Here is a 12,514-nt window from a genome sequence, read left to right on the forward strand (position 1 = left end):
GAACAAACACAAGCACGCCCGCGCACGAGCAGCTGTAAACCTACACGTGCGCGTGCTACAAACCCACTTCGCACGATGTGATTAAGCTCCGCCATGTACGCAAGCGACGTTTGCAAGGCTATGATTAAGTATTGGAACGTTTGGTTACTTAGTAAGATAACCGCCGGGATCAGCCCATCTCAGTTGTACGTTTTCTTCACCAGGCCAACGTGGTTGTGATCTCCCACTGAGCAGAGATCGTGAATGCGCATTTGGTCACTTCGAGTCTTCTCTCAAGCGTCGCATCGGAATCCGCGCGCCGGGCGCCGGCCGTAACCCACCCCGAACCATCGGAGTCCGCGCGCCGGGCGCCGGCCGTAACCCACCCCGAACCATCGGAATCCGCGCGCCAGGCGCCGGCCGTAAGCCACCCCGAACCATCGGAGTCCGCGCGCCGGGCGCCGGCCGTAACCCACCCTGAACTATCGGAGTCCGCACGTCAGGCGCCGGCCGTAACCCACCCCGAACCGTCGGAATCCGCTTGCCAGGCGCCGGCCGTAAGCCATCCCGAACCATCGGAGTGCGCAAGCTGGACGCCGGCCGTAACCCACCCCGAACCATCGGAGTGCGCACGCGAAGTGCTGACCGTAACCCTCCCCGAACCATCGCTGCGGTGTTCTCCGTCCCGTGGCGCGGTGCGAGCGCGACACTCTGGCGTAATGACCTCGTTGGACACACGGTTCTCAGCACATCCGTCTATTGCACTGAATTACTGAGGAGTCGACAACTACACCGAGCACCGTGCACGCAACGCTGCGATGGCACTGACACTTAGCAAACACGCTGCGATGTAAAAACAGATGGACGGCTTAGGAGCCTTCGCAAAACCACACCATTAGCTTTATGTAACAAAAACAGCGTCGTTCCACCCAGGGGCGCGGGAACTAAGGCGCCAGAAGCGTGTGTGGGGAGAGGGGCAATGCCTTCCAACATTCTGAGAATTTAACGTTGTCTCTATGAACGCTAACTGAACAGGAACAAACAAAAATGGCTGGCGGCCTTCATCGTAACACGTCCATGACCCTTGCCTGGTCCCACCAGCCTACCCAGTTAAGTTTAGTTTGTATTCATTTACACACATTGACTTACACCCAACAAAGACAAAATAAACAAGATGCTAAAACAGATCACTGCGTAGGGAATCTACGGCCTCATCTTTGCAGTAAACAATGTCCCTCAATCTAAGCACGTGGAAGCGCGCATATCCATTTATCACTGACCTTGACGCCTTCTCATTGCTCATAAACCCCGGTAAAAACTACTGTCCTCCTAACCTCCCCGTGCCCCCTGCACCACAGGGCAGGCAGGCAGCCGTCCTGCCCGTGCTGCTCCACTCAGCCACGTCTGCAAGATCCGCCCTCCGAACTGTCAGCACACGGCCGACAGGCCCAGACTTCAAGGCTCCGCATCAAAACGTTAGTTCCTCATCGGCCGGCAGATGGGAGAAGTAGCGCTCCACTGTGGCAGCGGTCACTTCAGCGACAGTCGTGGGCTTCCATACCGGACTTTGGTCCTTGTCGACCAGGAGGGCCCGGACGCCTGAAGACCGATACGATACAGAATCAGCAACAGTCACGTCAACAGCATACAACAAAAAAGGAGAGCACAGAGGAATGACCAATGACTTCCACATAGAACTAATGCACATCATGAAATGTCGCACAACCCACGTCCATGAATGATTTCATTCTGCATTCACGGACCAGCGCTCTTGACGCAGTTTTACTTTTCATTCCAATTTTCATTCTCTCAAACATTCAAACATCGAAATATACACAGTCCTACTTGAACACTATCCCACCGCTGTCAGCGAAACCGGACACACACTCGGACGTCCCTTCCCGACCCGTCCGCGCCGAGTCCAGCGCGGCTCCACGGCGCTCACCCTCATAGAAGTCGTGATCCTCGGCGAAGCGGTACGCCATCCGCAGCTCCATGCGCAGGCAGTCGGCCAGTGAGAGCGAGGCACCCCGCCGCAGCTGCTCGGTCGTGATCACCATGGCCGTCGGCGACATCTTCACGAGCGTGGCGTGGATCTGCGCCGCGGCACGGTCTCCGGTCAGCCGGCACGTGCCGGTGCTCATAAACAACAGCATTCGATCGCGTCCATGACTGCGACTGACCCCGACAGACTGATTCACCATTACCCACTAATGGTGCAAGCAAGGAAAATGCTGGTCCTGCTCTGACGCAGCCGGCGCACGCAGGCCGCGCCGTCGGACGTCGCTGATGACCAGCCAAACTTACAATTATGCCTGGAGGCTGCACGGGCTTGTGCAGTGAACACATCGCACCGCAGGAACGGCACATCCGCACTCAGCGCGTCATCAAAAAGGCTCCCCGCCGCGTCTGCCTGACCCCGGACCTCCAGCATCCGCGCTCACCTTAGTGGCGAACTCTGAGCCGTCAGCCTGAAGGGCGGCCAGTATGTCGGGCACCGAGTCGCTGGCGAAGCAGCGGTCGATGGTGGCCAGGTGCGGAGCCAGCGAGAACGGCTTGCCAGCGTCGAACGCTGTGGACGGGCGCAGCTCGCTGAGGTTTGGGGCGTGCTGGCGGGAGGTCCTGCGCGGTCAGTGCTCCAGGCTGAGGCGATTGAGCTGACAGATAGCAGAAAAACTCCAGATATATGTGGATCTCTGAAGATGACCGCTCAGTGCTATCCTGCCTTGCAGTGATTAAACACAGCTGGACAAATACCGAAAAGACAGCACACGCGGCCCGCACGCAACGTCGGCCTGTCGTCAACAGTTGACCACACCTGGATCTCATATCCCGAGTGCCACGCACCGAACTTATCAGGAGCGGAGCTAACTGTCCGTGCTTACTAACCATTTCCATAAGTATGTGCCAGCACAGCACTTGACACCTGAGTCGTAAGCAGTAATTCGTACCGCTCAGCCTTGCTAGTAGCCGCCCATACTAACCAGCTTTCTGTGAGTAGCTGTCGAGCACGGCCTCCAGCCGGGAGGCACCGGCCTCGGCTATCTCCGATACCAGGTCGTCCAAAGAGGCAGAGTCACAGACATGAGTCGAAATGCCCGCGTGAAGATTGTCACGGCCCTGGGGAGGGGAGCGAGTCAGCTGCAGGCGAGTCGACTGGCCGGCGTCTCTCAGCGCGCCGCGTGTTCCAGCCTGTGCAGGGGGTGGATTACGATGGAGACCGTGCAGACCACTCCGTGTCAGAGCGTCCCAGTCATCTGAAGAACAACCAAAAGCAGGAACAATGCAACTGCATATCATGTGGCTCCTGTCGTGGCAAGACGAATCATCGGGAAACCGTTGAGAAAAGATAGAACCGTACTTATCATCAATCATGCACGCACCTCATACGTCATTCATGTTTGCCCGCCATTCTACATCCAGGTGGCTCGAAAGCGTCAGAGTGGTGAAGCCAAAGGCAAACCAGACCAAGAAAGCGAGGCATAACAAGATGGTATTGCGTATAAAGTCAAAACGTCTGCCGATGTGACCTGCTTGAGAACGGAGAATAATTCTGGGGCCGCATGTTCGGGCCCACACATATACCTTTATCAAGGTCACATAAACCCAACCTTAATGAAGGTCGGGAAGACACCTTACAGGACTCCGAGAAGCGTTCTTTTTTAAACAACACGTCTCGTGAGATATCCCCTTCGCGTCCCTTGAGCCTGACCAGGCGCTGCGGCGGTGACCCGTTCGACCCCGTGGGGTCGTCACCATCCCCCACCTTGAGCCGGTATCCACTGAGCGCGAGGAAGAGGCCAAGCCGACCGCGCAAACGCGGCAGGAAGTGCGCGCCGCCCACGTCCGGGAAGAACCCGATCGCCGTCTCTGGCATGGCGAACATTGTCTTCTCCGTGCACACCCGGTACTTCCCTGCAGCAGCCGGCCCGTTCATCTCATCACGCCATCACATTCAGATGCTCGTGTCTGTGAACTAGTGGACTAGTGTAATGAAATGACGAGCACCAACGACGTCCGCTGGCCGTCAGCCATCTCATCACGCCATCACATTCAGATGCTCGTGTCTGTGAACTACTGGACCAGTGTAATGAAATGACGAGCACCAACGACGTCCGCTGGCCGTCAACCATCTCATCACGCCATCACATTCAGATGCTCGGTCTGTGAACTAGTGGACCAGTGTAATGAAATGACGAGCACCAACGACGTCCGCTGGCCGTCAGCCATCTCATTACGCCATCACATTCAGATGCTCGTGTCTGTGAACTAGTGGACAAGTGTAATGAAATGACGAGCACCAACGACGCCCGCTGGTCGACAGCCATGGACCAGGTCAGACATCAGTCCGACTGGCGCCCACCTACTGAGCTCACCGTGCACGGACATGCCGCAGCCGCCACCCATCGTGATGCCGTCCTGCAGCGCCACGTACGGCACGGCCAGCGAACCCGTCAGCAGGTTCAGGCGGTACTCGTTGTGGAAGAACTGACGCGGCAACGGGTCGGCTTTGTCGCCTTGGCGGCCGGGCGCCGTGATGGCGACGACGTCGCCACCGGCGCAGAAGGCCTTCTCGCCTGCACCTGTGTCAGAGACCTTAGACTTAAGTCAGAGACTTTAGACCTGATGTGTGATGTGAGCTGATAAGTGCTTAGTGGTGGACATAAATGCAAGCAATTAAAGTGATGCAACATTCAGCATGCAGTGGACAGCCATTGGCACATCAAAGCAAGTTTCAAACTTTGAAAAACCATGTGGACAAAAACAAGATATATGATGGGCACAAGAAGTGGCAAAAGAAATTGATAAAGAACCAATATCAATTCGGTTTTCCTTTAAATGATTCAAACACTCGGTTCATTTCATGGTGAACTCCTTGAAAGTCTTGAGTTTGTTATTTTCATGACCTGTTTTAACATTAATCAACTAATTTCACAATTCAGATGATGCTCAATATCCCATGAGATGACACACATATCCAATGTAACAGTGCATAGAAAACAGCAAATGGTGCAACAAAGTGGCCAGGAATGAATAACCTTTAATAATGACAAGCTCCATCTTCTTCTCCCACTCCATCAGCTTTGGGTGCATTGCCCGAATCATGTTCAGGGTCAGGGCATTCAGCTGCTTTGGTCGGTTCATGGTGATTATGCCTACATTATTCTGGACATTGAAGAGCACCTCATCTGACAGAGATGACATACACCTGCCCAAGGTGGGCATTCGTAACAATGTGCCTGACATTGCTCCTCGCAGGGCCATCTGAAAATGACAGGAAACCCTTTATAACAGTGATTCACATCAGGCGGTTTTTCATCTCAATCATTTGGTAATCAATGCCTTAAGTTTCTGCATAAGCTAGCTAGAAGATAAAGAAGCAACATCTCTGAGCAGCATTCTTTTAACCACCGCTATTATGCTTTCTGGGATGTCTGATACCTAAGCAAATGCTCCACTTTTGGCAGATGAACTTAAACTTGTGCTCAATTGAATGGCTGAAATGACTGAAAATGACTTGTACTCAAAATGAATCATGATTCTTTAACAAAACCAAGAATCACCATACTTGTTTGTAAATCAAGTAAAACTTAGGTATATTTTATGACCTACTGAGAGATCAGATTTAAACCTTGCCCAAACTAAATCAGCCAAATAGCAATGATTGAGGTTGAATCTGAGCCAGAACATACATGTCAATAAATATTCAAAGAAAGGCCATGAATGGGTATAGGAGTCAACTCATGGTTCAAACCAACCTTGAGATGCGAAAGGATGACAACTGACAACAGTAAAAGGAAACAAACTACAAAATTCCCTGCAGATAGCCCCCCCCAAGCATTGTAAGAACATGGCAAATTCAAATCACATCATTGGAAAATCATATCAAGATGGTTGTGAACATCATCAACATTATTAAAGGGAGGCAGCTGATACCACAGCAAACATTAAATCATCCTGCTTTTGCAACTGGCAATTAACACAAAGCCGATAATTAAATGTGGGTGAAGCGCTGCCTGTTCAACCTGTTGGGAAAAAATAAGCACACCAAGAAACAGCTTCTTGTATTTCAATTTCCCACCACCAGTATTACCGCAGATTGCCACAGCTTCTCGCACTGCAATTTCCTACAACCAGTATTACCGCAGATTACTGAGTACTTGCTCGCTGATTTTTGGGACAATATTATTCAACCAGATATGGGCTGTGAACAAAATTATGAAAGATAAACAGATCAACTCAGATGATCAGCAACCCGCATAGGAAACTGGCAAGCACCCTACTATTATTGCCCTGTAGTCCAACGTGAACCTCGAAATTGCTTTTGTATCAATCGCGTCGTTTTCGTCCTCTCCATCCCACCAGTGTGCATATCGCAGATTGCTTTGAGTGACGTCACTGATGAAAGACGCGACCGGCTGTTTGAAAACTGCGGCATAGCACAGGAACCCGGACCTTCGATCATGGGGTGGTTTTCACTTTGGCAGTGCGTATACACTCTTCAAAACGGAGGGCGGTTACGCACCGGGCTTATACACCCTCCAAAACAGAGGGCGGTTACGCACCGGGCTTATACACCCTCCAAAAATCTTGCAGATGGCTGTACGTCTCAAGCATACGCGAATTGGCAGCCCTGGAGGCCAGAAAGTGCAAAAATGTAGCATCCCGTGCGAAAAGTCAATTCTATGCGTGATAGACATCAAACGATCCCGAAATCCATGAACTCGCTCTGGAACATTTATATTCTAATCACGAATTTTCGGCCGCCGGGCTCGCATCTCCAGGGGATGACTGGTTAGCGTACTGGTCTCGCATGCGGTAAGCCCGGGTTCGAATCACGACGGCGGCCGCTGTTAAGTGGGTGGCTTCGTGGTCTATCGGCGCGGTGTGATGATGCCAACTCACTTCACTTCGAAGCAGAATGGAATCTAGATAGGGCTTTTCATATCGGACAGTACCGTAGTTTCTAATGCTGGGGGAGGGAGTCCACACCCTACAGAGATATTGAGGATCCCGTGAAGGTTGACCGTAAAGCTAACTGAGTGTGACACGCTGAATAGCCAGTGGAAATGACGCATACGACGGCGGAGGCATGTATAATTATGTTCGGCAATTGTGCGTAAAAAATCATCGGCGCGTATTCGGCTGCTGCTCAAAGGTGAAGGCACCAAGGCCAATAGCGAGGGAACCTAAGCGGTCATGGGTGCCGCAGGAGACCAACACCGTGGCTCCCGTCAACAAGTATGGGGTCCTCAAAGCAAGCAAAAAGAACTCAAGACCAACGCGGTGGGCCCCTTAACGATCGTTAGCGCATCGACAGGCTGACCTATGAGGTCTGGGCATAGCACAGGATCCTCCGAGGAAAGGGGAATTGTTTGATACTATAAATGAATATCCCTGTGCAATTAAGAGTGCACGCGCAGGCTTACAACACGAGTCTCGATAGGAGTGAAAAGTCCGCCGCAAATGAGACCAAAGGGAGAGAGCCCTCGATCAAAGCAGAAGGCCCCTGATCATCGAGTGTCTCCGTGCCTTACCTTTTAAGAGCCCTGGCAACGGCACAAGGCCCTTCAGGCAAGTAGAAAGTACCTGAGATTTATATGAAGGACCCCTGAGCAACTGAATGTTCTCTGGAATATGCGGCCCCGGAAGAAGCGTATGTAGCCTTTCGGGCAAATGGGAAGAATCCGTGGAGGAAAACCCGAGTGATCAACAGTGCTCAAGCACAGAGGCAGATAGCGTCCCAACAGCACATTGGGCCCTACGAAAAAATGGGAGGAGATCAAGGGTAACGTGGAAAGCTCCTTACCGATCAGATTGACGCAGCAAGTGGAAATATAGGGACAGCCAGCCTACAGCGTAATGCCTCTAGACAGCGTAATGAGCCCCAAAATGTCCCCTAAGCAACACTCTCTCAATCAGCAAAGAATGAACTTCGTTAACGTACGAGCTCTTTACTTTTGCTAGCAATGGTTCTTGGTCATCTGTAGGCCCAAATACATCCAATTTTGTTGTGCTTTGGTTGTAAGGAAACTGCGTCCGTGCAGCCGGTTATGGGTCCTTTCGGAGCCTTTAGGTTCCCTCGGCATGGTTCATGGGACATGGTCCTGTGCCCCCCCCCCCCCCCTCCTCCCCCACCACCCTCTGCATCCGCCACCAGCCCTAGCAGCTGAACAAATGGGGCCCGCTAGGAACATAGGGCCGTCCATTCAAATAAGAAATACTCACGACGCAATGTGTAGGGCTCTGAACGATCGAGTGCGCCAGACCGGGTTTACCTTAAGGGTCCCGTCAAGAGCCTGGGGTCCTGCATTCAAATAGGAAATATTCAAGACCCATTGTACAGGGCCCCTGAATGATCGAGTGTGCCCGAGCAGGTTAACAAATAGGGCTCCCAACAAGAGCGTAAGGCCCTCCATTCGAATGGGAAGCACTGAAGACCCTAAGTAAATGGCCCCAGAATGATGAAATGTGCCCAAGTAGCGTACGAAAAGGAACCCGACAAGAGCACAGGGCCCTTCACTCAAATAAGAAATACTCAAAACCCAGTGCGGAGGGCCCCCCGAAAGATGGAGCATACGCGAGCAGATCATCAGGTGACCCAGACAGGAGTATAGGGCCCTAAATTTAAACACCAAGACCCAACATATAAAGCCCCCGAACAATCCAATGCAGCCGAAGCGGCGAACAGATGGGGTCCCCGACAAGGGCGTGGGTCCCTCCATTGAGACAGGAAGTACCCAAGACACAATGTGGACGGCCCCCGGATATTCGAGTGTGCCCGAGCAGGTTAACAGATGGGGCTCCCGCAAAAGCGTAGGGCCTTCCGTTCAAATGTGAATTACCCACGGCGCGATGTAGGAAGCTCCGAATAACTGAGTGCGCCAGAGTGGGTTAGGCAGGCATGCATTTTCATGCTTCGTCGTTTTGCGCGCCACCCGTCCGGACCGGAGGGGCTTCGCGCGCAGAGCGTGGGAAAACGAACCAGCCGGCCATGGTCGAGGGCTCCCCCCCCCCCCCCCCACAAACAAACACGTCCATCAGGCCGAGGGATGAATGCAGCTCGGCTCAACGATCCAACCGATTAGCTCACGTCGTCAAAACAACGCCAGGTGCTCCCCCAGAACAGCCATGACGGCGGCCCCACCTGCCAAAATCGTCCATCGCGCCAAGAGAAAAGGAGGCGAGAGCAAGCGATCGGCGAAACAACATGAGCACAGGAACGTGCAAATAGCATGTTATGAGGATGTTGGCTGTTTCGCTCCAGCGACACCCGCCGCGCCGGCACCGCCGTCGCCCCAGATGCCATCAGAAGAGCCACGCCACGTGGGAACTGGGCCAGAACGGGACGCGCAGGGCCGGCCCGAGGCGAGAGCGGGCGGGCCTTGCGTCGTCGCCAGCAACGCCACGCCCGAGATCTGGTCTAGGGGCACGTCGAGGGCCGGACTCTGAGGGCGGTGCATGCCGGCCCGTCAACACATTTGACGGAGGTGGCGAGGCGGCAAACCCATTGTATCACGCGAGAAGACGAAGGCAGGCCGACCCATTTGAGAGGTATCGAAAGTCGATAAAACATCATGCGAGGGGCTCCGGAGGGAGAGTACGGTGCCAGTGAGTGCGCCCGACGCCTACAGCTGCATCTTGAGGTCGACCCTCCGAGGCCCCAGCTCACAGTGTCCGGCAGTGACATTCGGCACGGCGTACCACGGTCACCGGCGACAGTGCACACGATGTGAGTGCCCAGGCTGTTGACCCTCTCTATCCCCCATGGACGGCTGGCGCTCCGAGCGTGCCCTTTCACCCCTCCCCACCGGGTGGCGCAAGCCACGGTTATCGGATCCCTCCCGTGGAGCTGGGGAAGGGGGAGGGGCTCGGGGGTGGGAATGCGTAAGGTGCCACGCGGCTCGACGCTGAGCTCGCGTGAAGCGATGGACTGGTGTGTCGCTGCGTGTGAGTGATTTCCTCGTTTTCTTGCGTGTGTGTAAATATAGATGACGGTTTGCATTGCAATGGCTTAGTGAAGGAGCGAGGCCGGATGAGGTTGGTTCGGGCGGCGAGAGGACACTCGGCCCGGCGTTGGGCGGTGCTGTGTCCGGCAACCTGGATGCATGCTTGGACGCAGCGGCCCGTTCGTTGACCCGCCCGTAGCTGCCCGGAGTTTGCCGGTGGAGGAGGCCATGTATGGGCGCTGGGGCTTGTCTGGACCCTCGCATGTTGTCGTCGTCGCGGCCGTGCGTGGCGTACGGGCCGCGCCGACATGTCACCGGAGGTCTCCGGCGGCAATGGCGGTAGAATGCGGGTTAGGTGGACGGTTCACCTTATCTGGTTCCCTTAGTTGTTTTTTTTCTTCAATAACTGAAGGTGGCCGGACCCTCACGGGTTCGATCCAGCGCGCATGCTCGGTTTCCCTCACGGCCACGCTGCCTTCTCCCCATTCGTCGTCGATCGCTTTGCCAAGGCCGGTGGACTGCGTAGTCTCGTGGGACTTCTGAACAGACCGAGGTTCGTTTTCCCGCCAAATGGGCGTTTGGTCTTCCACTCCAGTTGTCGCTTGTGTGTGTGTGCGTGTTTTTTTTAGACGCCGAATTCCCGCCGGAGCACGGCCAGCGTGCGTGCGCGATCCGCTCACAATCACGCTGCCCTTTTGCCATCCGTTTTGTTCGCCTTACCGGGTCGATGGACGGGATGGTCTCGCCGGACGTCTCCGCATGCCTGAGCTCGCTTCCTGTCAGCGGGCCGCTCGCATTCCAGCTTTCCCCTCGATCCGTCGCGGGACGCCGAGCCCTTACCATGCTCCGCCCGGTGCGCCTGTTCACACTTCGTCATGTGCATGCTTCTCCGCCTCCTTCGCCTGATCACTCGTCCGCCCGATAAATCAGCTGAGTCAGTGAGGTATCCGCGGGTGGCTGAGGTCGATTGCTGTTTTTTTTGTGTGTTCTGCTTTGTTTTTTTGTGATTGTCGTCCATTTTTCATGACCCTTTCTCTTTTTTGCCACTCGCCTCGCTGTTTAATAGGTTAGCACGGTCTAGCTCCGCCCAGCGCACACGCTGCACGGATTCTCTCCGCGAGCGCGTGTGTTTCCCGTTTTCCACCTTCCTCTCCGTTTCGCTAGGTCTGGATCGTTCTCTGACCGATAGATGCACGAGGTCCATGTGTGGTTGGCGAAGGCCCATCCCATCCCAGAGGAATCCGATACGGACGTCGGAGGCTCGGTATAGGGGAAAACGGCGTCGAATTTTCCGAACCGGACGTAATCCCGGGATGTTAGCAAGATTTCAAAGGGAGACCGCCTGCCGGGGTGCTGAGGCATAGCGGCGAGGTGCGCCGAGCCCGCTACATCTCGAGGGATCGCCCGCAGTTCTGCGCGACCAGGGAAGGTTACTAGCGGGCGTCGTCCGGGACAGCGTTCGGAGGGAGACGCGAACGCCATCTGTCAGCCGACATGAGCAGTCGCGGCAGAGGGCAGCACACGGCGGTGCGCGATGGCGGCGCGGACACCCGCGACCCGCCGGCAGAGGACAGTATCTTACGGTGTGGACGGACGGAGCAGTCCAGTGCTCGCGGTCCGCCGGCAAGTGAGCAGCTCGGCGTGGCCACGACAAGGACGAGGAGCCAGACTACCGTAGTCCTGCTTCTACGCAGATAGACGTTTGTGGGTAGCGCGGCTCAAGACACGGTTTCGCTCTTTTTTCGGAGATGGCAGACTCGTTTTGTTGTGTCTCATTTGACCCCATGTGTGACGACCTAAAGAGGCATTGGCATGTGACCCAGGACCCGTGGGGGCCGCCCGGGATGCCTGATTGTGCATGGCGGTAATGGAGTCTATCCGTGGTGTCTCCGCCATGGGAGAGGACAGGAGTCAGCCTGCTCTCTTCCGACGTAGTGTACGCCGGGCCTTATGGGCGATTGGTGACGGAATGTTCGTGACGGATGGAGATCCCGCCATCGACGCTCATAAGGAAGGCGACGAGGAATCAGGTCACTGGACAGGCCGGTCAGACCGAGTCTCCAGAGCGCGCCGGCCGAGGAGACCGCAAGGCGTGGACGCAGGTCGCGCCGGGCTCTCGTCGTGTGTCGTGGGGCTCCACCGTCCCATAGAGCGCGCTGTCTACCTCCAGGCCTCTGAGGGACGCGCCGTGGGGCGGTGCCTTGCAAAGCCTGCTCCGGTGGGCGGGAGGCGAGGGCGCAGAAGTGCCGGAGGTGACGCCTCCGTGCTGGACGGGGCGCTGCCTAAAGCGCGTGCGCGGCAGCAGGAAGCTGCGAACGGTGGGTGTGGCCGAACGAATGGTGGGCTGCCCATCGTGGACGGAACGAGGGGAGCGTCGTCCAAACAGGGAGCCGTCACCCTGGAGGTCAGGCGAGGGAACGAGTCACCGTTCAGCTTCGGACACCCGGTGTCGGCCCAGCAGCTGCGTCGGTGACAAGCTGGCAAATTAAGCTAGGATGAACGTTGCAAATAGGGTGCAAATTAAGCTAGGGTGTATTAAGCAAATTAAGCTAGGGTGCAAATTGGCAAGCTAGGATGTACTGGAG

At 55.2% G+C, this 12,514-nt stretch overlaps 1 protein-coding gene across 4 annotated transcripts; it reads right to left on the reverse strand.

Annotated features, from left to right (window-relative positions):
- Positions 1-771: 771 nt before the first annotated feature.
- LOC119090683 (3-hydroxyisobutyryl-CoA hydrolase, mitochondrial-like) lies at positions 772-6,280 on the reverse strand. 4 transcript variants are annotated; one of them, XM_037213533.1, is made up of 8 exons: positions 6,264-6,280; positions 5,019-5,244; positions 4,356-4,562; positions 3,746-3,894; positions 2,964-3,099; positions 2,424-2,551; positions 1,925-2,075; positions 772-1,578 (listed from the first exon to the last, which is right to left on the reverse strand). In XM_037213533.1, exons 2-8 carry the CDS (start codon positions 5,242-5,244, stop codon positions 1,448-1,450), a joined length of 1,128 nt encoding a protein of 375 aa, XP_037069428.1. In that variant the 5' UTR covers positions 6,264-6,280; the 3' UTR covers positions 772-1,447. The 4 variants fall into 4 exon arrangements, with proteins under 4 accessions (XP_037069428.1, XP_037069427.1, XP_037069424.1 ...); XM_037213532.1 differs by lacking the exon at positions 6,264-6,280 and adding an exon at positions 6,124-6,250; XM_037213529.1 differs by lacking the exon at positions 6,264-6,280 and adding an exon at positions 6,074-6,250.
- Positions 6,281-12,514: the final 6,234 nt, after the last annotated feature.

Source organism: Pollicipes pollicipes, unplaced genomic scaffold (assembly GCF_011947565.3).
Source record: "Pollicipes pollicipes isolate AB1234 unplaced genomic scaffold, Ppol_2.1 Scaffold_3087;HRSCAF=3621_pilon_pilon_pilon, whole genome shotgun sequence".
Classification (NCBI taxonomy): Eukaryota; Metazoa; Arthropoda; class Thecostraca; order Pollicipedomorpha; family Pollicipedidae; genus Pollicipes; species Pollicipes pollicipes.

What these genes read in the sequence shown, in the direction of transcription:
- LOC119090683 (XM_037213533.1), bottom strand. Translation starts at nt 5,244, where the DNA reads ATGGCCCTGCGAGGAGCAATGTCAGGCACATTGTTACGAATGCCCACC. An exon ending in TCAGTGGATACCGGCTCAAG is followed by an intron (nt 3,100 to 3,745) that starts GTGGGGGATGGT and finishes TCCCCTCCCCAG; the next exon opens with GGCCGTGACAATCTTCACGC. An exon ending in GGATCACGACTTCTATGAGG is followed by an intron (nt 1,579 to 1,924) that starts GTGAGCGCCGTG and finishes ATCGGTCTTCAG; the next exon opens with GCGTCCGGGCCCTCCTGGTC.